The 24,942-nt window shown below is 56.0% G+C and overlaps 1 protein-coding gene across 1 annotated transcript; it reads left to right on the forward strand.

Moving 5' to 3' along the window:
- Window positions 1-7,672: 7,672 nt before the first annotated feature.
- FRMD6 (FERM domain containing 6) lies at window positions 7,673-24,937 on the forward strand (the record flags this gene model as incomplete). The annotated part of the gene is made up of 11 exons (XM_039386835.1): window positions 7,673-7,728; window positions 16,418-16,596; window positions 17,701-17,791; window positions 17,999-18,078; window positions 18,737-18,813; window positions 20,348-20,534; window positions 21,649-21,804; window positions 22,436-22,501; window positions 22,590-22,658; window positions 23,339-23,513; window positions 24,726-24,937. Coding segments are annotated over exons 2-11 (1,212 nt in total), but the record flags the coding sequence as incomplete, so codon positions are not given.
- Window positions 24,938-24,942: the final 5 nt, after the last annotated feature.

A 24,942-nucleotide genomic window follows, 5' to 3' on the forward strand; every position in this document is an offset into this window, starting at 1 on the left:
CTGGGGAATGATCATTTTGGCACAGGATCCTGCCCAGGCCTGACTCACCATTTAAACACGTTCTTTGCTTTGTGCCATGGATTGGGAGCTGCTTGTGGAGCTGGCAGGGGAATCCCGCCGGCGGCCGGAGACGGCACAGCTGCTGCTTCCCGGGGAAATGGCGCGTCTGGGAAATGTTTCCACTGAAAAATTGCCCTTAAAACCAAAACAAAACGTTGTGTTTTCCTGCTGCAGGGAAGAGAGGGTGGGCAGTACGTGCTGGGATCATGGGACCACAGAATCCCAGGATGAATTGAGTTGGAAGGGACTTTAAAGACAATCTTGTTCCAACTCCCTTGCTACGGGTAGGGACACCTTCCACTAGACCAGGTTGCTCAGGTTGTATATATGTGACCAGGTGGTATATATATATGTATATGTGTATATATATATATGTGTATATATATATATGTATATATATATATATATATATGTATGTTTGTATGTATATCCACATGCTTTACTTGCCAGAGGAACACCCTGAAATACTTCCTGGGCAAATGCACTGCAATAATCCACTGTGGTTTTACAACCCCTCAAATGCATTTGCTCGCTCACAGGTTTAAAAGGATGTTCCTGAGCCTCCTGATCTGATATTAATTCCCAGCTAAATAAGTAAATAAGCACATAAATCCAGTGTTTGCTGCAACAGCAGGGAGATTTTTGGAATCAGTGCTTAAAGCCATGGGGTTTCAAGGCTTTTCGGGACATGGTGCCCCCTCCATCCTCCCCCAGGGATGCCAGAGAGCTCAGTGGTGGCAACTCTCCGGTGAGATTTCCTAGGGAAATGGTCCAGGATGCAGCTCAGCCAAAGCCTGTGGTTGTTTCTGAGCTGGTGCCCAGTGCTAGTTCACTGTGCAGCCCTATAAATGGGATTTTTGGCCCCGGTGGGTGTTGGAGCAGAGTGGGATCCCCTTGGGCTGCAGGTGGGGTGGCATGGAGCTAGGGATGGGGGAAGAAGAGGCATCAAGGTGGCCAGAGAAAAGGGATGGAGGGATGTGGGGACCACAGCAACGTGCTCAGGGGCCCTGGGAGCTTGGAGACCCCAGGAGCTCAGGGACACAGGGAGCTGGGGGATCCGGGGAGCTCAGGGGCACAGGGATCTTGTCTGCAGCTGTCTGGCTCCTGTGTGCCATTAATAAATACAAAGCGATTAACAGGCTATTTGTGGGAGCCCATTAGACAAATATTAGCCGAGCTATGGATCCTCATGGAGGCGGCTCAGCCCATTCCATAAAAATCAATTTGCTTTTGGTCGGACATTTAAAGGAGGCTGCGGCGGCTTCAAAACACAGAGGAATTGCACAAATCCTGCCTGGCACTGCCGGCACCTCTGGAACTCTTTGTGTGAGGTGCCTGTTCTGGTCCAGCCCCAACACCCCGGGGTCTGACCGGTGCCCAGGGGGTGGGTTTGGGCTGTGCCGGCCGCTGTGTCGGTGACCCCGGTGGGAAGCGTTTCCCAGCCCGGTTCCAGCGGCTGCCGCCTCCAAAGGGGGTTTTCAGCCCTGCCATGACTCAGACCCCTGGCAAGGGCTGTTGGCACCTGCCCTGTAACCCCTCGGGGTGCCAGAGCGGGGTTAGGTGGATGTGGAAGTAGTCAGTGGAAGGTGCCCCTGCCCATGACAGGGGCTGGAATGAGATGGGCTTTAAGGTCCCGTCCAACTCAAACCATTCCATATTTCCATGATTCTGGCCCCAGGTGCTCCAGGCTCCTTGAGTGTGGTAGGAGGGGGGCTGCTCAGGATAAGCCCGTGGTGCTGGTGGGCTCTGTCTCACCCTGCCTTGTGGCCTCCCATTCCCTCTCCCCCTTGGCATCCATCTGTTCCCTGCCAAATGGAGCACTGACCTTGGCCGGGGCCGCCGGGAAGCCCCGGAGCACAAACAGCTCTTCACAGTGGCAGTAAATCATTGATAGATGGGTGATGGATACGTGGGGCCACGGCCAAGCTCCGTGTCCCTGCTTTGTCCCTGGGGATGGTGGTGGGGGTGGATGGGTGGCCTGGGCTGGCTTTTCCCTGCTGCAATCCCACGGGTTTACAAAGCACGAGGTCGGAGTCCTGTTTCCCCTGGCAAAGAGGTGCCCACCTGCAGCCCCCCCCGCTGCCCACCCTCCCTGGGGATGCAAACAGCACCACCCACCTTCCAAAGCATCCCAGAAAGTTGTGTTAGCACCGGACAGCTGAGGGTTGTTTTGAACCCTGCCAGCTGGGAATGCCAGGACACAGTGATGGGGATGGAGGGGGTGCTCAGCCCACACTGCTCCACACAATGGGAGCCTTCATGTCCTCTTGTGCGGGAATTGGGGTTTAAAGTGTTTGAAAATCCTACTCTAACCAATTTAGGACACGGGGGTGTGACTGGAGTCTCTCTGGGAGAGGAAATGCGTTGGAGGATCTCCGGTTCCCCCAGTGTGAATGTGGTGCTGGTCCATGACCCCTCGTGCACAACTCATCCCTGATGTCGCTGCACTTTGCACAGACACAGAGCAAATCCTGCCCTGCTCCCCTAACCTGCTTGGCACTGGCCCCTTATCCTGGTGTTATCCCGGAACGATGCTTCCCTGGATCAGGTTTGCAGCAAAACCTGTGGCTTCGTGACTCCATTCCCAGATTTCCCCCTATGGAGAGGTTTGCTTGATTCTGCAAGCTCTTAACCAAAACCTGCTGCTGTGGAAAGCACGTGCACACAGGTGAGCTCGGAGCAAGGAGCTGGGTCACCATTCTGGGAGTGGGATGAGCCCCCCTCTGCAGCACCCACTGCACCCCAGTCCCTGCTGGGTGCCCTGGCTTTCACTGCCCAAATTGCATGGATTGCACTTATTTTTTCAGCAGAGAAACTCCCAGACCTGTTTTCCTCCCACCCCACCCCACCGGTGGGGATTCTCTGATGTCCTGTAGCACTGGGGCTGCTGGTGACCCCCCTGAGGGGGCCCTTCCTATGGTTTCCCTCCTGTTTCAGGGGACAGGAGCAGCCCTGAGGAATCTGCCCCTCCGTCAGATGGGATTGAAGTGCCATTGAAGCCGGAGAGCCGGCACACAGACAGGCTAAAAATATTCCCAAGCTTCTGTGATCTTTCCTCCCTGTCGGCCCCTCCCCACCGGCCTTTCCTGCTTTATGCCACAATTCCACGGGCTTTTCAGCAGCTCTGACAGGCTGAGAACAAACCCTGGGAATAAACCCCAGGCCCGGAGCCCTGAAAAGCCCCTTAGGGTCCCGGGAAAGGGAAAGGATGAGGGAGCTGGGATGGGAGTGAGGGAAACAGGCTTTTCGAAGTGGGGGATGCAGAGATGCCGAGTGGATTTGAGGGGGGCTGCAGCAAAGCCAGACCTACCCCATGGAAAATCCCTGCCCATCTCACCCCGGTTTATCGATAATTCGGTAATAGACCCAGTTCGGTGTCATGGGTCGGGCGAGGAGCCGGGAATTCGGTGCGGGGAGGCGATCCCGCCTTTCCGTCCAGCATTCCCGAGGAATCTCACAGGCTCTAATCGCATCCGGCTGCTGCGACTCGATGCTAAAGAGGCTGCAGGGTTAAAGGCAGCTGTAAATACTGCGGGGTAGATTAGCAGAATATACCGTATCAGCACTGCCGGCAGAGCACCGAGCCCGGGGGATGCTTCCCTGCCGGATGCACGCTTGGATTTTCGTGATGGTTCCAACACTTGGGTATTCAGGCTGGATTTTCTCTCTCTTTCCAGCCTCGTTGGACTTAAATCTCTTGAAACTCCTTTTTTTTTTTTTTTTTTTTTTTTTTAATTTTTCGTCCTTGCTGACTTCCCAGGCAAAACCTGGCAGGGTAAATAGAGAGGGAGATTTGAGGGGCCAGTTAAATATACTAAATACCCTGACACCCCCTCACAGCTAAAATCCAATGGCAACACCCCCTCTGGGAGCATTCCTGCAGGCATTCCTGCTCCAGCTCCCATGGCTATGTGGCACTGCCAGCATGATCAATGGGCCATCCTGCTCCCAGACACCACCTGGATACTGAGCTGGGGTGCCCCTGGCCATTCCCAGGGATGCTCCCCCTTTCCCTGGAGCCAGCCGAGGATGCTCAGCACCATCCAGGGATGGCAGGGATGGATTTCCCAGCTGGGATGGGTGAAGTTGAGGCTGTAGGGGGGATCACTTCCTCATGGGGTACATCCAAGCAAATAGGAAAGTGGGGCAGAATCAGGGCAAAACCCCTGAGAAGGGGTCCTAATATGTGCTCAAGCTTTTAATTATAAACCCGATTAAAGCACAGACTTGATTACGTCTCTGTGAAGTGGGTCTTTATGGCCAAAAATCAGGTGGAATTCTCCTAAACGGCCCAGAAAACGCTGGAGGGGGTCCCTCCATCCTGGTTGCTTCCATGGTGGGGTGACAGGGACATGTCCACCCCAGCCTGGATGGGGAGGGAGGAAGAGCTCCCTCAGAAATCCCCGTGAAATGCAGGAACCGGAGCAAGGTCCAGCTCCTCGCCGGAGTTTATAGCAACACACCGGCTGTTGTGGCTCCGTGCCGGGGTTTCTTTATTTAATTTCTTCCCCTTATGGGCTGAGAAACCATCCCCAGCCCCAGCACAGCCCGCTCACAGTAGCTGGGATTTGTTTTCCTCTCTCGTCCGGGGAGGAATTTCTAAATCCCAGCTGCAGCCAGAGCTGGAGCCCTGATGCTGTGCCAGGTGTAATCGAGCAGCGGTGACGCCCCTGTCCCCAAATGCACCCCACGAGGCTCGTGGTCAGTGCTGAGGTCCCCACGCTGCTGCTTCAGGGTGAATTTTCCTAGCAGGACATCCCAAAAATCCCTAAAAGTGGGTGCTGAGCACCGACAGCACAGCCCCAGGGGATTCACAGCTGATCCATCAGCCTTTGGGAAACCTGAGTGGGATGCGGAGACCCGGATGGGTTTAGTTGTTATTCTGTTGCTTTGTTCGTAATTTTTATGCCATTAACAAAATCTCAGAGGGAAACTCTGAGATAAGAGAGCTCCCACATCCCTGTGCCCATCCCTGCCCAGTAACAAAGCTGGTATTGAAAGGCTGGGATGGGACATACTTGGATGGTGATAATGCAGGATCACAGTGAGCCGCTGCTGTTTCCCGTCCTCTTCATATAAACACATCCAGTGCGAGAAAAATCTGTCTGTTTTATGGGAATGGTATTTTCAGTCATAGCCACAACACCCTTTTTTTTTTTTTCCCCTAAAAGAGATAGGCCTAGTGATGCCATTAGCTCGGTTAAACCGTATCCAAAAAAAAAGAAAAAAAGCAAACCAAAAACAAAAAGAATTTTATTTATTACATTTTTCCATCTTCCGCTTCTTGGGACCTTGAGGGAGATTAATTCCAGGACTGTTAGAGAAATGTCACCGGAGTCTTGGGGCTTTTCCTTTCCCGAAGAGGAGAGACAAGACCGGACACTGGATAAGCTCCATCTTTCCGAGCCCTCCCCACGTCGCAGAGCCTGGGATGGCTCATGCAGAGCGTGGATTTTCCCGGAGATTTTCCTTTGGCCATGGGAGCCTCTCACGTTGGTATGAGACGAGACATTTCTCCTGGGCTCCAGAGCAGCATTAGCACGCGCGCCATCCACGTCGGTGTTTATATATCGCCTCGCTGGCATTCGAGAGCTCTTCCTGCTGCTTTATTTAGCCTCTGCGGCAAGGCAGGCGCTGGGATTCTGTATTCCTGTATTCCATGAGGCCGGGGGAGGATGTGATGGGGCAGGGAATGCGCTCAGCAGGACCAGTTCGTCCTCTTCAGCGCCGCAGCGGTGGGGCCGTGTCCCGCTCGTGCCTCCCCAACCTTTAAATTGGGATAAATGAGCCAAATGGCAGCTTTGCCTGGTTATCCCCCTGTGTTAGCAGCAGGATGGGTTTTTCCAGAGTGAATTCTGGGGGAAAAAGGACATTTCTGGCTGGAATGATGGGCCCTGCTTGGACACGCTGCCCGTGCCCTCGGCATCGGTGGCATTTGGCCTCGGTGGCTTTGCAAGGACTGGATGCCACAGAGGCAGGAGCTGTTGGGTAGAAACACTCTCCCAATTCCACATGGCATGGATGGGAGCACGAGAGCGGGCCCAAAGCCGAGGGTTTTCCAGCCCCTGCGGAAAGCCAGGCTGTTTTTTTCCATGAGGAGAGCAGCGCGTTGGATTCCCACTGCTGGTACCGTGCACTCACATAATGTAATTACCCAGCCCGATCTGTTGAGCTGCAAACAGATTTCAGCAATGAGCGTCGGGGTGTTCACAGCAGAGCTGCTCTTTATTTAGGCCTGGGAACAAGCGGCTGTTCCCTCCCGGAGCCTCGTAGAGACTGCGGGGGCCGAGCCGGCCTCGCAGGTCATCCCGAAAAATGCCTGTAGACACTTGAAAGTGAGGAATAAATAACTACTCCAAAAACAATCTCGCCAGATGGCACTTCTGAAGAAGGAGCAGGCTCGGAGATGCTTTGCTGCTAATTTATGGTGCTGCTGCTGTTGCTATTCCCGTCCTGGGTCACCTATGGAGAGGGATCCGTGTGTGCATCGGCTCCGTTACGTGCACTGAGGGGCGGCTGGGCCCAACCCACCTTTATCCAGCTGCCAGGGCAGCAGCGAGGCATTTAATGGGAATGGGATTTGGCCCTAATTCTGCTCCTGCCTCAACCTGACTCCTGGTTGAGAACTGCCTTTATGTGCCAATGGCACAGCAAGGGCTGGGGATGCAGGGATGGGTGCAGGGGGTGTTTGGGCTCCACTCTACAGGGATGTTTGAATCCCCACAGGGGACATGTGACTCTCTTCCCTGGAAGATCATAGACTCCCAGAATGGTTGGAATTGCAAGGGACCTTAAAGACCACCCAGTTCCAAACATGTTCCACGGTCAGGGACACCCTCCACTAGCCCAGGTTGCTCCAAGCCCCATCCAACCTGGCCTGGAACATGTCCAGGGATGGGGTAGCCACAGCTTCTCTGGGCATCCTGTGCCAGGGCCTCTCCACCCCCACAACCAACAATTCCTTCCCCATATCCCACCTAACCCTGCCCTCTGTCAGTGGGAAACCATTCCCCCTTGTCTTGTCACTCCATCCCTTGTCCAAAGTACCTCTCCACTCTCTTGGAGCCCCTTTAGGCCCTGGAAGGGGCTCTCAGGTCTCCCTGGAGCCTTCTCTTCTCCAGTCTGAACCCCCCCAGCTCTCCCAGCCTGTCTCCAGAGCAGAGGTGCTCCAGCCCTGGGAACACTTTCCTGACCCTCCCCTGGACCCCGTCCCCACAGGAGGATGCCCAGCTCCTCTCCTAAGCACCTCTGAGTGGGTTTACCCTCTGTCGAGTCTTGGATCCCCCTCCCCGCTCAATTCTCCCAAGGACAGTTCCCGTGTTCCCTGCCGGGGGATGCTCAGGCTCTTTCCAGAGCCTGTTCGTGAATCCCCCCCAGGAACACGGGACCGGGGCGAGGGGTGCCCGACTTCCCACGCCTCCCCCGGGGCCAACACTTCGGGTGCCCTCCCCGGGCCACCCCGTTCCCTTCTCGTTCCCCCGCTGTCCCGGGGACCGCGCCGGGGCGGGAGGCGGTGCCGGTGCCGCTCGGGGCGGTGCGGGGCGGCCCGGGAAGGGGCGGGGGCGGCGGCATGGGCTGGGCTGGGCTGGGCTCGGCACGGCTCGGCTCGGCTCGGCACGGCGGGGTTCGACAGGGCTCGGCAAGGCAGCGCGGTCCCCGGAGCCGCAGGTAGGTGCGTGCCCGGCGCCCCGCACCGCGCTCCCGGCTCGGCTCATCCCGGCGCGGCTCCGTTCCGTTTGGCTCGGCTTGGCTTGGCTCGGCTGGGCTCGGCTCGGCTGGGCTCGGCTCGGCTCTGCTCAGCCCGGCCCGGCTCAGCCCGGCCCGGCTCGCCCCCGCGGGTGGGCCCGGCACGGCCGCTTGTTGCGCTCGGGGGTGAGTTGGAGCCGGAGCGGAGCGAGCGGCCCCGGCTGCAGGAATGCGAGTCATTTCCTCCGCCCGCCCGCGGGAGCTGCGGCCGAGCGGGGCCGGGCTGCCCCGCCAGACCCCCCCACGGACCCCCACGGACCCCCACGGCCCCGCCACGGCCACACCGGACCCGCTCCGGTGCAGGGTGCGCTCCAGGGACGCGCTAGTCCGCGGGACCCCTCGCCCATGGCTCACACTCGCCCACGGGTCCCCTCGTCTGTGGGACCCCTCACCCCTGCGTCTCACATGTCCACGGGTCCCCTTGTCCCTGGGTCACACTCGCCCACGGGTCTCACTCACCCACGCGTCCCCTCGTGCCTGGGTCACACTCACCCACGGGTCTTACTCACCCGTGGGACCCTTTTCCCCTGGGTCATGCTCGCCCACGGGTCCTCTCACCTTTGGGACCCCTTTCCTCATGGATCACTCTCCCCCACGGGTCCCCTTGCCCGTGGGTCACAGTTGCCCACGGGTCCCCTCATCCCTGGGTCACACAATGACCCGCAGGACCCCTCGCCCATGACACCCCTTGCTCGTGGGTCACACTCACCCACAGGTCCCTCTGCCCACGGGTCAGTTGCCCACGGGTCCCCTCATTCCTGGTTCACAGTCACCCACGGGTCCCCTTGTCCCTGGGTGACACCCACCCAAACATCCCCTTGCCCATGGCACGCCTCACCCCCTGGATCACACTCACCCACCCATCCCTTCACCCACGGGCACCCTCACCCGTGGTTCCCATCATCTCTTGGCTCCCTTACCTGTGCTCCTCCCTCTCATCCATGGATCCTCCTGTTTCTGGGTCACAGGCACCCGTGGGACCCCGTTGTCCGTGGGTGCCCCTCACCCCGTGGGGGTGCTGGGGGTGCCAGCTGGTGGTTCCTGGTAGTGTCACTGATGGTCTTCTCCATGTTTCTCACCGGGGATGTGAATCCCTGCCATGTTCTGGAAGCGGTGGGGATAAATCCATGCCGCTTCCTAAATCAGGCTTTATCTGACACCGTGCCCTCGTGGCAGCAGGGAAACCAGGGCTGAGGTTTCCCAGGCTGGAGCTGAGGTTTCCCAGGACCATACTTGGTGTTCCCGTGTCCTTTGACTCACATGTGGGAGTAAGGCACGTCCTGGCCCCTCCGTGCCCCCCACTCCCCGCCACCTTCACTGTCGTCTCCCATTCCTGAATCCCCCCTTTTCTGCCCATGTCCAATGCTTTTCTGGCCATGAGGATGTTTTTTCCCCTAAGCCAAACTCTGCTTTTCCAGAGATAATTTTCCAGAGATGCTTCAGCATGGCACTGATGGAGCTTTGCTGCTCTCCCTAATTCCGGGCTGGTTTGTGTTGGTGTTTTTCCACAGGGCTCGCTCACCCTCTCTGATTCTTGGATAGAGCTGGGATTAATTTGAGCTCTCTTGCTTGAAGGCGATGTTCCGTTTAAAATTCCCAATCCCGAAGGCGTGTTGGGGTTTGGTTGTAGGTACTGGATTTTTACTATCGTTTTTTAAAGGAGTTTCTTTTTTTAAACTGGGTTTATTCAGGCTCTTTAAACCCCGAGTCTGTAAGCAATTATTCCATTACATGAAAGTCAGGACGCTGAGAAAGATTAATTCAGACCAGATGTAAAAATAAATGGGAATTTGAAATTAAGATGATGTCAGTTCCCTCCTGCTAAAAAAAAAACCCGGCAGCCTTTGGACTCCAGATGGAGTATACAAACCATGGCGCTGGTTAAAATATCTGCCTGCTCCTTAATTGAGTTTTAGGCTGCTTTTTTTTTTCCTCCTTGACTGAAAAGTGGGCTTAGGTTATTTTTCCTGAAGAGGTTTTCCCCATTGCTGCTGGGGCAGGGAAGTTGATGGAGGCTGTGGAGTGGCTGAGGAGCTTTCCCAGCTGGAAAACTGGAAGGCGGTGCTGCTGGGGGAAGATAAATCCCCCTCTGCCCACTCCAGGATTAAAAAAATAAGGAACTTGGTTTGGCTTTGTTTTGCTGGATTTGGAGCGGGAGGCGAGGACGCCACGGAGGGCAGTGGGGGCTCCGGATAGTCCAGGCTTGGGTTTGTGTGTTTTGGCATAAAATGGAGCTGGTTTTTGGGCTCTGGACTGTCTGCAGAGCACTTCACATCCTCCCTCTATTTTTACTCTCCCTGTGCACCGAGCAGCGCACGTTCCCCAGAGTGGGAATGGGTTTGGGCTCTGATCCCATGTTGAGGAGTGTGCCTGGGAGCAGGATCCTGGGAAGGGTTTGCCCGGGGTCAGAGCGTCTTGGGGGTGTGTTATTATACAAAATAACATGAATATTCGTAATTGCATATTATGAATATTAATAACCACACAACGCTATTAATTCAATTATATCGTTAATTATACTTAAAATATCGTTCTAATTCATAAATAGGGAGGTCCATGGTTTGGAGAATCACGGCTGTGCTTTCTGTGGCGCAGGGATTCGGGACGGTGACTCTGGCCCTTAGGGCTGCTTTGTGGTCCAGGGATCCCGCAGCCAAATCCCAAGGGATTTATGGCAGCTGCTGCTGGTGTGGGCTGCAGCCTGCCCACGGAGAGGGGAGCAAAGGCAATTCTTCACATCCATGTGCATCCTTCAGTGTGATGCCTGTGGTCCTGAGAGAGGGATCGGACTCTGGGAGGTTTGGGCTTGTTGACACTGGGGGATGGTTCATAAAGTTCCTGGGAATGCTGGGGGACAGGAGCTGGAGTCGGCTGGGAGAACTGGGCTGTCCTGAGCACGACCCTCTCCAACCCAGTCTTGATATTGTTCTAATCCCAACGGCTCAGGCAAAGTTTGCCGGAAGGAAATACGATGGAAGGGGCTGGTTCTATAGCAGGAGAGGGAAGAGGAAAAGCAGGCGCCGTCCCTCCCTCGCTGGAGCCTTTGCCAGGAGAAATCCATCTCCGTGTCCATCCTTGGCGGAGGCTGGGACGCTTTATTTATATTATAGTGCTCCAAAGTAAGGCAATGAAGAGGCCTGGGATGGCTCTTCCTCGGGTTGAATGGAAAATCTGCCCTTCCAGGCTGGATTCGGCTCCGTGCACAACAGAAGAATGAGCAGGGGAGCAGTTTCCTGAGCTGCCGTGGCTTGGCCTGTGTTTTCCTACGGAATGTGATGTCCCATGGGGCTTGTCCCCAGCAGGACAGGACAGAGGGGCCATTATCCCATTTTTGGGATGATGCACATGGCTCAGCCATCCCCGGGTGTCCCAAGCACCCGCTCTGCCCATTGCTGTTATCCCGTTGCAACAGGCAAAGGAGAGGAGGAGGAGGAGGAGGAGGAAGAGGAGGAAGAGGAGGAGTGTTGCAGAGGTGGAGACAGGCGAGCTCCTGGGGGAACCTTCCCTGGAGAGGCTTTTTGGATACCCCCAGCACTTGGGGGTATCTGCTGGGGCTGGTGGGGGCTGGCCCCCGGCTGCCCAGGCTGAGTTTCCAGCATCCAAATAGCTTTTGTGGCGGATGAAGTAATGGAATATTTATAACCGAGTCCTTTTTCCCAGTGAAGATCTCTTTCATCTGCCTCCCTTCATTAGGAGGAAACTGTTGAGTTCATGAAGAATTGGAGACGATTTTAATTACGGGGCAACCGCAAGCAGGAATTAATCTGGCTTTTGGGTTTGGAGAAGCTGCATTAAGTGACGGCCTTGAAACTTGTAATAACAGCTCTGCACATACCTGAGCCCTATGATGTGGGGTGAGACCCACTCCAAACGCTTAAAAACCAGAAATTCCTGCCCCGTGAATTCACCTTCCCATCTCCCTCTGCGCTCTGGGCAGCCTCTGGCTGCGGGATGGTGCCTACGTGTGGGTCCTGTGCTGGATCCCTTCCCTCGCCCCTGTTGTGGTTCGGGAGGGCTGGAACAAAAGCCCGGGGGCGGGTTGGAATCGTGGAATTGTGGAGCGGTTTAGGTTGGGAAAGACCTCTAAGATCGTGTCCAGCCATTCCCCCAGCACTGCCAAGCCCACCACTAATCCATGTTCCCAAGTGCCACGTCCCCACATGGCTTTTAAATCCCTCCAGGGATGGGGATATCTGACAGGGCAGCTGTCAGGGGCAAATTTTTTTTTAAAAAATGGATATTTTGGCAAGGAGGGGATGAATTTGCGTGATGGGAAATGGGCTGGATCTGCCTGGAGGCTGCAGATCATGGCTGGGTTGAGCAGGGGGGGCACTGTGATGTCCGGTGGGTGCCACAGGGGTACAAACCTGACCCAAACCCTTCAGGATAGAGACCTATCTGCTTCTTTTGAATGTATGGAGTGGGGAAAAATGGTGCCCGTGCATCAAGCCTCTCTTCTCATCCACGGAATCTGCACGCTCGGAGCAAAACCCCACCTCAGCCGGCAAGTCCAAGCGATGTTAAACCCCCAGCCTGGAATTGCATCCAAATTTGTATTTCCAATGAGAGCCTGTCACGCTGCTCCAGCACCTCCATCTGAACCAAGCCCAGCCTCTCCCTGCCCTCAGCGTTTGCAGGATCCCGGGATGAATAAATCCCTCGCCGAGTCAGCAGCGCCAGCCCCGGCTGCTTTTCCAAGCAGGTTCGTGGCGTGATGTTTTCTTTACAGCAGAGCTTTGTGGCAGGATTTATCCCATGGCATCAGTACGAGGGAGGGGGACAGTATTCCAGCAGCCTGGGCTGGAAAACACGGCGGATCGAGGAATTTTCTCTGGAGCTACAAGGGATTTTCAGTGTGTTCCTGTGGAGTTTTAGTGGTCTTTTCCTATAGCATGGAAAACGTGGCTGGAAGAGCCAAATCTCCTGGAACTGCAGAGGCTGATCCATGCCCAAGTCCTCGTTCCCAAGTGTTTTTTCCAGCTGGCTTTGCTCTCTGGATGGAAAACCCTTTGGAAAACTGCCTGGGGTGGAGGTTCCCACTTGGATTGTGGGATGACCTGTGTCACCTCCTCCGCTGCGTGGCAATCCAGGGGGGCTCTCCCTGCAATCCAGGATTTTTCCAGCTTGGAGCCAGGAAGGTTGGACTGGATCTTTAAAGGTCTCTTCCAAGCCAAACCATTCCATGGTTCTCTGTTTGTTCCTCATATCGACGCTTCCGCCGGAGCAGGAACGACTCCAAGGGCAGCGGCGCGGGGTCCCAGGGAATCAAAGCTGACATTGTCGGAATGAGCAGCAGATGCTTGGAAAGAATTTGCCGGCGTCTGGCCGAGGCTGCTGGAGGCACAGCACCCTGGAAAGGGCTTTGTGTACCCTCTTGCTAAATCTGTGCAGCTCCAAGTGCTGGCAGAGCCCCCGGGGAAGCTCCTGGAACTGAGGGGGTTCTCCACAGGGACCATCCCTGTGTGGTCAGCTGATGGAATGTTCTCATTCAGCAGCAGGAACTGGGGTGTTTTCTAAAGAAATACCGAAATGTATGGTTTGGGTTTTTTTCCTCCCATATCTGTGTTCTGCTATCGGCAGCTTGTGGGGTTTCATCCCTGATGCTCTGGGAACAATCCAGGCTGCAGGAGGAGGGGAAAATACAGTGACTGGGGATGAACAGCCCTGGGATGCCAGAGAGTGACAGGACAAGGGGGAATGGCTTCCCACTGCCAGAGGGCAGGGTTAGATGGGATATTGGGAAGAAATTCCTGGCTGTGAGGGTGGGGAGGCCCTGGCACAGGTTTCCCAGAGAAGCTGTGGCTGCCCCTGGATCCCTGGAAGTGTTCCAGGTTGGGTTGGATGGGGCTTGGAGCAACCTGGTCTAGTGGAAGGTGTCCCTGCCCATGGCAGGGGGTTGGAACTGGATGATCTTTAAGATCCCATCCAACCCAAACCATTCCATGATTCTAAGAGCACCGTGGTGCCATGGGGAAGCTCTGGGTGGGGGCCGATGCCTGGCAGAGAATCCCAGTGATGGATTCACCAGTAACTCAGGAGTGGCTGTAGTTCTGAGCCAGCTGTAGCCCACAGAGCTGCCATGGGAAGATGCTCTCACGAATCCATTGGGGCTGCAGGATACCTTTGGATGGGAGCAAGGCACAGAGGGTGCCGGAGGGTGCCCTGGGATGCAGCTGCTTTGCCAGGGATGTGGCTCCTCCTCATCACAACCCGTGCAAGTCGCGTCACGCCCGGCCCCACGTCGGGGCACTGGAGCTGCCAGGCACAGGGCTGGGAGAGGACGTTTGCCAAATACCTTCAGCCCCGTTTCATTCATTCCTGGGGCTTTTAATGAACCTTGAAAGCAAGCTGGGTGCTGTTTGCCTGTTTGCTCTGGTCAGGATCAGTCGTGTCTGGGCACGGCCGGGATGCTCAGCCACGGTGCACAAACACAAGCACAGATGCAACACGTGGCCACGACGTACAGGGGCAAGGCACAGCCTCAGTGCATGGCCACAAGGCATGGATACTGTGGATAGGGGCCGTGCATGGCCACGATACACAGCTGTGGTGCGTGGATGCAACGCGTGGATGTCGGGATGCACCACCACGATGCGTGGATGCAATACACGGCCACAACACACTGCCACAACGCATGGATGCAGTGCATGGCCACAATTCACGGCCACGATGCTCAGATGCAGCACACAGATGTCAGAATGCACAGATACAATTCACAGGTGCCACGCTGCACCGCTGCAATGCAGGGATGCAATGCAAGGCCACGACACGCGGATGCAACGCACAGATGCAATGCGTGGCTGCAGTGCACAGCCCTGATGCAGGGCCACAGCACATCATCACGATGCAGGGATGCAATGCATGGCCACGATGCATATCTGTGACGCACGGATGCAATGCATGGGTGCCACAAAACACGCATACAACGCACGGGCGCGGCGCGTGATGCACGGGCGCGGCGCGTAGAATCCGTGATGCAGCACCACAATGCATGGATGCAGCGCGTGGATGCAACGTGCAGGTGAAGTGCATGCAGTGCGTGGCCACAATGGATGCCATGCAAGGATTCCATTATGCGTGGATGCAATACACGGCCGGGGTTCACAGCCAAGATGCGCAGATGCAGCGCACGGATCCAACGCGTGGCCGTGATGTTTGGAGGCATTGCACATTCATGATGCACGTCACCATGCATGGATGCAGTCCACAGGTGCCACGGCTGTGATGCACAACTGTGACACACGGATGCAGTGCATGGATGCCATGATGCACGGCCATAAGGCATGGATGCTACAATGCATGGATGCTACAATGCACGGATGCTACAATGCACGGATGCAGCGCGTGGCCACGATACCACCATCTGTGGTCTGTGGATGCAATGCATGGATGCCTTGATGCACCACTACAATGCACAGGTGCCAACATGTAGATGCAATTCACGGCCACAGTGCGTGGATGCAATGCATGGATGCCACGATGCACCACCACAATGCATGGATGCAGCACGTGGCCGCAGCAGAGCACCACAACACACAGGTGCCATGCAGGGCCATGATGCACAGCTGTGGTGCATGGATGCAGTGCACAGGCATGATGCACGGCCACGATGCACCATCACAACACATGGATGCGGTGCATGGAATGAGGTGCATGTTTGAGATACAGGGATGCAGTGCACGGAATCCATAATACACGGACACAGTGCTGGGCGAGGCCTCGGTGGTGCAGACCCAAAGTGCCGTGGCGGTGAGATAGAGCATCGCCTCCGGGTTTCCCAACTTCTGCAAAACCCCAGGAACCACCAACAACAAAAAAAAGGCACCTCGGGGCACTTTTTCCCTGCTGCACAAACATGCAAGTTCCAGGCTTTCGGAAGCCAAAGGCATTTCCATCTAGACCAAAGCAAATATTTGGTGACAAGGGAGACACTCTGCTGTCCTGGTGCCAGCGTAAATCTGGGGGTGAGGAAAAGGCTGAACTAGTTCAGAGTTTAAAGGTCCTTCCTCGTGGTGTCACGTGGGAATTTGTGTCCCCGTGGATGGTTGGTTGTGGGGTAAAAGGTGCTTGAGGAATATTCACCCTTGGGAATGAGGGTTGCATGGGGTCAGTGTCAGGATGGATTCATCAGCTCTGAATGGCAATTCCCGTCTGCAAATCGCTGTTAGTGCTTGGATGGTTTTATTTAACCCCAGTAAAGAGTTGGAACTGGAAAGGATGTGGGGGTCCTGTTATGGGACCATCCTTGCCTTTCTGCAGCTGGCAGGGAAAGCTCCCGCGTCCCACACCGCTCCGTGCTGGCACAGCTGGGTTGTTCCCAGCAGATAAACTTTTATTTGCTTTAAATATGCCAGGAAAGCCTTTCCTGAGGTTCTTCTGAACCCGAGCCTGGGGAACAAAACTGCTGGCTCAGTTTTTTTCAGGCTGGGCCGTGATCCTGCCCTGACCGCGGCGCCAGGCTTGGGGTGGGGGGTGGCTGTGCTGGGGTGTGCTCAGGGGTTTTGGGGGACACCTTGCTTCTGGGAGGGGGGGAGGATGTGCTGATGGGTGGGAAGGGGTGTGTGGAGCTGGGGGTGCCACGCACAGGGCTCAGCCCCGCTCTGTCCCGCAGGGATGGCGCCCGCGGGGACCGAGGCCGCCCCGGCCCGCCGGTGAGGTGCCCCCCACCAGCCCCCCCGAGCCCCGAGCACGATGAGCAAACTGACCTTCCACAACAACAGAGTCATGCAGGACCGACGCAGCGTTTGCATCTTCCTCCCCAACGACGACTCCCTCAACATCATCATCAACGTAAGGCAGCGCGGGGGATGGCGGGGTGGGGTGTGGGCCTGGGGAACCCCCTGAGCACTGACATTTTCATCACACCCGGGGGCTTGCAACCATTTGCACGCTCTGGTTTTGCCGCTGGATTTGATCCCGAGCCTGCCTGCTCCCGCCCTGCCGGAGAAATGCACGGGAGTTATTCCCCCTAAGGCTGCGACAGCGTTTTACGCTCTCCTGCCTCTTCTTGACTCGATGTTCCGCTGGCAGCAGCGTGTTTGTCGGCGGGTGACCTGCTGCTTGGCATCCCACGGGGTGGCACAAGCCCCCTCCTTCAAGCCCTCGCTCCACAATCCACTCTGGATGGCAATTCAGCCTCCCAGGGAATAAACAGGAGGGGGTTTGGCTCTGGTTTGGATGCAGCTTGGAATGCGAATTTCCCCCCACTTTTTATTGTTTTTTTTTTTAATCACCACTGCCGGGTGTTTCTTTTGATGCAGGAAAATTTCGAAATTGCTTAAAGGGAGCTCATAAAAAAGATGGAGAACGACTTTGTACACTGGCAGATTGTGTTAGGATAAGGGGGAATGGTTTTAAACTAAAAGAGGAGAGATTTAGATTAGGTGATAGGAAGAAATTCTTGGCTGTGAGGGTGGTGACACCCTGACACAGGTTGCCCAGAGAAGCTGTGGCTGCCCCTGGATCCCTGGAAGTGTTCCAGGCCAGGTTGGACAGGGCTTGGAGCAACCTGGTCTAGTGGAAGGTGTCCCTGCCCGTGGCAGGGCGTGGGACTGGATGATCTTTAAGGTCCCTTCCAACCCAAACCATTCTGGGATTCTATGATTCTATGAATGTTCTGTTTTCTGCCCCCAAAACCACCTCCCCAGTGCAGGGCTCCTCCACCACCCACTGCTCTCAAGCTGCCCCATGGTCCCTGGCAGAGCTCTGCTCTGCTCGAAGCACCCCAGGCTTTTGCAGACTTCCATAATGACCCCATGGAAAACTGAACCCCACAACCCAGCCTGTCACACCTCCATCCTTCTCGGGGTTCTGGTGAGGGGTTCAGTGGTGCCTGCCTGGCTCAGGTGGGCACAGGTGCAGCCAGGACCACTCACGGGGTGTTTCTTTTTGCAGGTGAAGATTTTGTGCCACGAGTTACTGGTGCAGGTGTGTGACCTCCTGAGGCTGAAGGACTGTCACCTCTTCGGGCTCAGCGTCATCCAGAGTAAGTCAGGGGCTCGTGCCGTGGGTTGGGTGGTCCAGCCTGATGCCATCGTTGCTCAGCAAGAAGTGACGCCACCAGGTTGGGGGTGCATCCAAATTTAACCCTTTTGGTGGCCTCGTTAGGTGATGAGGAGGGTGGGGTCGGGGCAGGGCTTGGCGGGATGCAGGACACACGTGGGGATGCTGATGCCACCTCTGTCCCACGCAGACAATGAGCACGTGTACATGGACATGGCCCAGAAACTCTACAAGTACTGCCCCAAGGAGTGGAAGAAGGAGGCCAGCAAGGTCAGCGGTGAGGTCTTGCATGGAGAGCTGACGGCAGTAAGGCCACCTCTGTCCCCGTCGCAGGTCACTTCCAGGACCCGGGAATGCAGCCGAGGGGTGTGTGGGGGGGGCACTTAGCCAGTGTGGGAGATGGGGGGGGTGGATGTGCAAAATGAATGAAAACAGGGTGGTGGTTGATGGTTGGCACTCCAAGTGCCATTTTTTTCCTTCCTTCCTTCAGCAGAATTTTTAAGGACCCTTCTTCCGATTTCTAAAATCAATTTTTTTTTTTCTCTCTCCCCAAAGCACCTTTTCATTATTTCAGTGCCACGTGCCAAGGGGTTGGTGTCAAGGCTCCAGCACTGGCACTGAGATGGGGAGCAGTGGATAATGGACTGGGAGAGGGATAGCAGCAGTGGTTGGGGGATGCAGACCCCCTGGGGGTCTGAAACCCAGCCACCTGCTTCTTTAAACCCAAATCCCCTTCGAGTTCCAGCGGACTGGGGGGGAAAAATCGGTGTCAGAATCTTAATTGAGGAAAAAAATGCCACTGGAGTGAACCCACCCATGTGGGGCAGGGGTTGGCCATGAAGGACATGACCCCCAGAGAGCTGAGGTGAGGGACTGGGGCACAATGCCGGGGTTTCCACAGGAACCCTGAAAATCTCCTCCATTCCAGGGGATCGACCAGTTTGGCCCCCCGATGATCATCCACTTCCGAGTGCAGTACTATGTGGAGAACGGGAGGCTGATCAGGTAGGGTGCACTCCCCTGTCCCTGCTCACCCAGGCACCTGCTGGGGTGGGTGTGCAGCCTCGGGATGCTGTGGAATTCTGCTGGCATCCCAAAAGCTGAAGCTGTTTGTGGGTGGGTGCTGAGTGATTTCTCCTGCCATACAGGGGCAGGTGGGGACATGGGGACACTGCTCCCAGCCAGCCATGCAAAGCCTTTCGGGGACCTGGGGACATCATGTTTAGGGATTTATTGGAGTTTAACCCTGATTTTAACTCACCTTTGTGCCTGTGGCCGGGTGGGAGCTTCAGGTCCTGTTTCAGGGGCAAAGTGATTTTCAGGGTTTTGGGGACACAGTGGCATCTGCATCCCCGTGGGGATACTTTTGGGAGGGATATTCCAGCTGGCTGCAGTGCAGATTTACACTGCTGAATGGGAAAAGTGAGCAAACGACTCAGCAGTCAGCCCTGCTCACTTCCTAAGAGATTCCCAGTGGGAAGAAGGTGCTGGAGTGGTCTCCCACCCTGTGGTCTCAGCTGTGGGGTACCCTGCTGTACCCCCTAACCCTGCAGCACCTCCTAATCCTGCAGTACCCCCTAACTCTTCTGTACCCCCTAACTCTGCTGTACCCCCTAATCCTGCTGTGCCCCCTAACCCTGCTGTACCCCTTAATCCTACTGTACCCCCAACCCTGCAGCACCACCTAATCCTCCTCTATCTCCTAGCCCTGCTGTACCCCCTAACCCTGCTGTACCCCCTAAATCTGCTGTATCCTCTAATCCTGCTGTACCCCCTAACCCTGCTGTACCCCCTAAATCTGCTGTATCCTCTAATCCTGCTGTACCCCCTAACCCTGCTGTACCCCCTAAATCTGCTGTATCCCCTAATCCTGCTGTACCTCCTAACCTGGCTGTACTCCCTAATCCTGCTGTACCCCCTAATCCAGCTGCACCTCCTCACCCTCCTGTACCCTCTATCCCTGCAGCACCTCCTAACGATGCTGCACCTCCTAACCCTGCAGCACCTCCTAACCCTGCTGCACCCCCTAGCCCTACTGTAGCCCCTAATCCTGCTGTATCTCCTAACCATACTGCACCTCCTAACCCTGCAGTACCCCCTAACCCTGCTATACCCCCTAACTCTGCTGTACCCTCTAAGCCTGCAGCACCTCTTAACCCTGCTGTACCCCCTAACCCTGCAGCACCTCCTAATCCTGCAGTACCCCCTAACCCTGCTATACCCCCTAACCCTCCTGTACTCTCTAAGCCTGCAGCACCTCTTAACCCTGCTGTACCTCCTAACCCTGCTACATCCCCTAACCCTGCTGTACCCCCTAACCCTGCTACATCCCCTAACCCTGCTGTACCCCCTAACCCTGCTGTACCCCCTAACCCTGCTGTACCCCCTAACCAGGGGGAGACGACTCTGAGAGATTGAAACCTGCAGGTGCCCAAAAGGTGACATTTTTGGGGGAGCAGGCACAGTCCACGCGACAATGACGAAACTGGCTCCTCTCCCCTCTGCTCCTCCCTCCTCCCTCTCTCCTCTGCTCCCGCAGTGACCGGACTGCACGTTATTACTACTACTGGCACCTGCGGAAGCAGGTGCTGCATTCCCAGTGTGTCCTGCGGGAAGAGGCCTATTTCCTCCTCACCGCCTTCGCCCTCCAAGCCGACCTGGGAGACTTCAAGCGCAACAAGCACTACGGGAAGTACTTCGAGCCCGAAGCCTATTTCCCTGCCTGGGTGAGTGTTCCGTGGTGTGGTCCCTGCTCTGAGCTTGAGGGAGCCCCCGGGAAGCGGCTCAGAGGGTTCCCAGGCGGCCGCCGTTCCGGCTGCATCCCTGTCTCTGGCTTAATCCTGGTTATTAATAACCTGGGACAACTGCGGGGCTGGAAATAGCTGTGGGAAGGGAGGGTTGGGGTTGGTGTGGGGCTGGAGCAGCTCCTGCACTGGGGGAGATTTCCCTGTGTGCTGCTGGGATGCTCACGGGGCATTCCCTGTGTGGTAGGGATTCCCTCTGTGCTGTGTGCCAGCACGGCATTGCCCCACCACCATCAGGTGTAGCCCCTCCAGCTTTGCAGTCCTTTGGGAACTGGTTTCGCAGAACCATGGAATCCCAGAATGGTTTGGGTTGGAAAGGACCTTCAAGACCATCTCATTTCACCCCCTGCCATAGGCAGGGACACCTTCCACTAGCCCAGGTTGCTCCAAGCCCCATCCAACCTGACCTGGAGCACTTTCAGGGATCCAGAGGCAGCCACAGCTTCTCTGGGCAACCTGTGCCAGGGCCTCACCTCCTTCACAGCCAAGAATTCCTTCCCAATATCCCATCTAACCCTACCCTCTGGCAGTGGGAAGCCATTCCCTCTTGTCCCGTCCCTCCAGGCCCTTGTCCCAAGTCCCTCTCCAGCTCTGTTGGAGCCCCTTTAGGTGCTCAAAAGCCTCTCTGGAGCCTTCTCTTCTCCTTCCCAACCTCCTTCTTGTTTTATTTTCCAAAATTTGCTGGCTTCTCTTTTTCTCACACATGTCACTGAGGAGTGATGGCCCTGGGTCCGTGTCCCCATTCACACAGGGAGTCTGAGCATGGCTCTCCTGGCCCGGCACAGGGGTCACCAGTGGTGTGAGCTCCATGGGCTGGGCACAGGGAGCACACATGCACTTCCCAGTGGGAAATCCTGCTGGTGAGAAGCTGTTGGCCTCTGTATCTATTTTATTTTTTCCTGCAGGTCTCTATAACAAATCATATTGCTCCCATTTCCCCTTTTCCCTTGGAACCGCTGCCCAGGAGCGCTGGGGCGGAATCGGGCCCTGAGCGAGCACGGAGCAGCTGGACAAACTTCTCCTCTCCTCCAAACAGGTGGTTGCAAAGAGGGGCAAGGACTACATCCTGAAGCACGTCCCCAACATGCACAAAGACCAGTTTGCCCTGACGGCCTCTGAAGCCCATCTCAAGTACATCAAGGAGGCCGTCCGGCTCGACGACGTGCCCGTGCACTACTACAGGTTGTACAAGGTGAGCCCCACCCAGGAGGTTTTGAGGTTTCTGGGATCTTATTTTTGGTGGTCCCCTCTCCAGGAAATATGTCACAGAATCACAGGATACGCTGAGTTGGAAGGGACCCACAAGGATCACTGAGTGCAGCCCTTAGTCCTGCACAGGACCATCCCCAAGAGTCATATGCTGGGTCTTTCTCCTGGGAACAAAGCAGTTTGTTTGCTGGGACATGGTGCTTCACAGGCCTTTTTGTAGCACCCTGAAGTTAAAAAGGATAAGCTTTTGGGAGAGCACAGGATGCTGTGATAGAATCCTGGACTGGTCTGGGTTGGAAGGGACTTGAGAGGTCATCTCGTTCCACCCCCTGCAAGGAGCAGGGACACCTTCCACTATCCCAGATTGCTCCAAACCCCGTCCAACCTGGCCTTGGACACTTCCAGGGATCCAGGGGCAGCCACAGCTTCTGTGGGCAACCTGTGCCAGGGCCTCACCACCCTCACAGTATGATTATATTATTAATTTGGCATATTAATCATACAATGGTGACTGGGATGACTACAGGAAGATCTCTGGGCTGAGCTGAGGCTGATTTCTCCACTTCATGCTGCAAACTGGGTATTTAAAACTGCGTGATTTTTTTCCCCCTTAGGACAAAAGGGAAGTGGAGGCCTCCCTGACGCTGGGGCTGACAACACGGGGCATCCAGATCTTCCAGGTAGGTGGCTGAGGGAGGGTGATGGCTCAGCTTGGCTCCCTGCCCCTGCCAGCATCCTCAGCCAGGGCTCCCTCTCCTCTTTTTGCAGAATTTGGATGAAGAAAAGCAGCTGCTCTACGACTTCCCGTGGACAAACGTGGGAAAACTGGTTTTTGTGGTGAGTGCCACCATTTCCACCTGGAGCAGAGCTTCCAGCTCTGGGGTCCTCAGCACAGGAAGGATGTGAGCCTGTTGGAGCAGGTCCAGGGGAGGTCAGAGAGATGCTCCCAGGGCTGGAGCACCTCTGCTCTGGAGACAGGCTGGGAGAGCTGGGGGTGTTCACCTGGAGAAGAGAAGGCTCCAGGGAGACCTGAGAGACTCTTCCAGTGCCTAAAGGGGCTCCAGGAGAGCTGGGGAGGGACTTGGGACAAGGGATGGAGGGACAGGACAAGGGGGAATGGCTTCCCACTGCCAGAGGGCAGGGATAGATGGAATATTGGGAAGAAATTCCTGGCTGTGAGGGTGGTGAGGCCCTGGCGCAGGTTGTCCAGAGAAGCTGTGGCTGCCCCTGGATCCTTGGAAGTGTTCCAGGTTGGATTGGACGGGTCTTGGAGCAACCTGGGGTAGTGGAGGTGAAATGAGATGATCTTGAAGGTCCTTTCCAGCCCCAACCACTCTGTGATTCCATGATCCCCAGGCAGAGCATCTCCTGGGCTCTGATTTGGGCATGGGGCACAGTGGCCCAGACCTCAAGCGGGTGATTACAACCCGTAGGTTAACCATGGGCTGCAGCAGGACAGGGGGGAGAAATGGAGTGTTTTCCCTCTTCGGGGCTGATCTCTCCCTTCTCCCACACAGGGCAAGAAGTTTGAGATCCTGCCTGATGGGCTGCCCTCTGCCAGGAAGCTCATTTACTACACGGGGTGCCCGCTGCGCTCCCGGCACCTGCTGCAGCTGCTGAGCAGCAGCCACCGGCTCTACATGAACCTGCAGCCCGTCCTGCGCCAGGTCCGGCGCCTGGAGGAGAACGAGGGTAGGTCCCCTGGTGACAGGCTCCCAAATCCCACAGTGACAGGCTCCTGCCCGGCATTTCTGCCCCTAGGAGTGCCTGGTGTGCCAGCCCCGTGGCTGGGAGCGTGTCGGGGGATGACTGTCCCCACGTCCCCCTGGACTGTGCATCCTACGCCCCATCCCTGCCCAGCAGGATAATCTCCTGGCAGGGCTGGGTGTCCACCTTCCCACTAGATACTGAGGGATACAAGTGCTGCTAAGGGATACTAAAGGATACAAGATCCAAGTCCTGCTGCCATCCCTGATGGCCCAGTTCCTCCCAGTGCCCCCGTGCAGCATTTCCCAGTACCCCTCATCCCATCTCTAAGCTCAGAAAGCCCTTGTGAAAGCATCAGATCTTCTTCCTCCTCTTTCCCCCTCCTCATCTTCCTCTTTCTCTTCCTCATCTTCCTCTTTCTCTTCCTCATCTTCTTTTTCCCCTTCCTCCTCCTTTTCTTATTTGTTCTCCTTGTCCTGCTCCTCTTTCTTCTCCTCTTCATCCTCCACATCTTCTTCCTTCTCATCTTATTCCTCGTCCTCATCTTCATCCTCCTCTTCTTTTGTTTTTCTCCTCCTCCTCTTCTTCCTCCTCTTCCTTTTTCTCTCCCTCCTCTTCCTTTTTCTCTTCTTCCTCCTCTTCCTCTTCCTCCTCCTCTTCCTCTTCCTGCTTCTCTTCTTACTCTTTCTTCTCTTTCCCCTTCTCATCTTCCTTTGTCTTCCTCATCTCCCTCTTTCCCCTCCTCTTCTTCCTCTTCCTCTTTTTTCTTCTCATCTTATTCTTCCTCCTCATCCTCCTCATCTGCTTTCTTCTCCACCCACTCCTCAGCTTCTTCTTCCTCCTTGTCCTCCTCATCTTCTTCCTTCTCCTCATCTTCATCTTCCTCCTCTCTTTTTTTCTTCCTCTTCCTGCATGTCCTAAATTTCTTTCTCCTTCTCCTCTTCCTCAACTCTTATTCCTCCTCCTCCTCCCCCTTTGAGGGGCAGCACAGCACAGAGCACAGCAAGTTTGAGGCCCCCCATCCCACCATCCCTAAATGCCACCAGGGCAGGGCTGGCTCCAGGTGTGTCCCCACGCCGGGCTCAGGTGGCACCCCCGGGTGCCCCTGTGTGCCGGGGTGGTCTGTGCCCTTCCAGGGAATCCAGGGAGCCCTGGGGGGGTTGGGATGCAGGCTGCTGACGTTGTTCTACCCTGCAGAGAAGAAGCAGTACCGGGAATCCTACATCAGCGATACCCTGGACCTGGACATGGAGCAGCTGGAGAAGCGCTCGCGCGCCAGCGGCAGCAGCGCCGGCAGCATCCGGCACAAGCGGCTCTCCCGGCATTCCACCGCCAGCCACAGCAGCTCCCACACCTCCGGCATCGAGGCCGACCCCAAACCCAGGGAGATGGGGCCCGACGACGGCTTCTCCGG

Source organism: Pipra filicauda, unplaced genomic scaffold, assembly GCF_003945595.2.
Source record: "Pipra filicauda isolate LSUMZ 115617 unplaced genomic scaffold, ASM394559v2 scaffold508_size1329835_pilon, whole genome shotgun sequence".
NCBI classification, from domain to species: Eukaryota; Metazoa; Chordata; class Aves; order Passeriformes; family Pipridae; genus Pipra; species Pipra filicauda.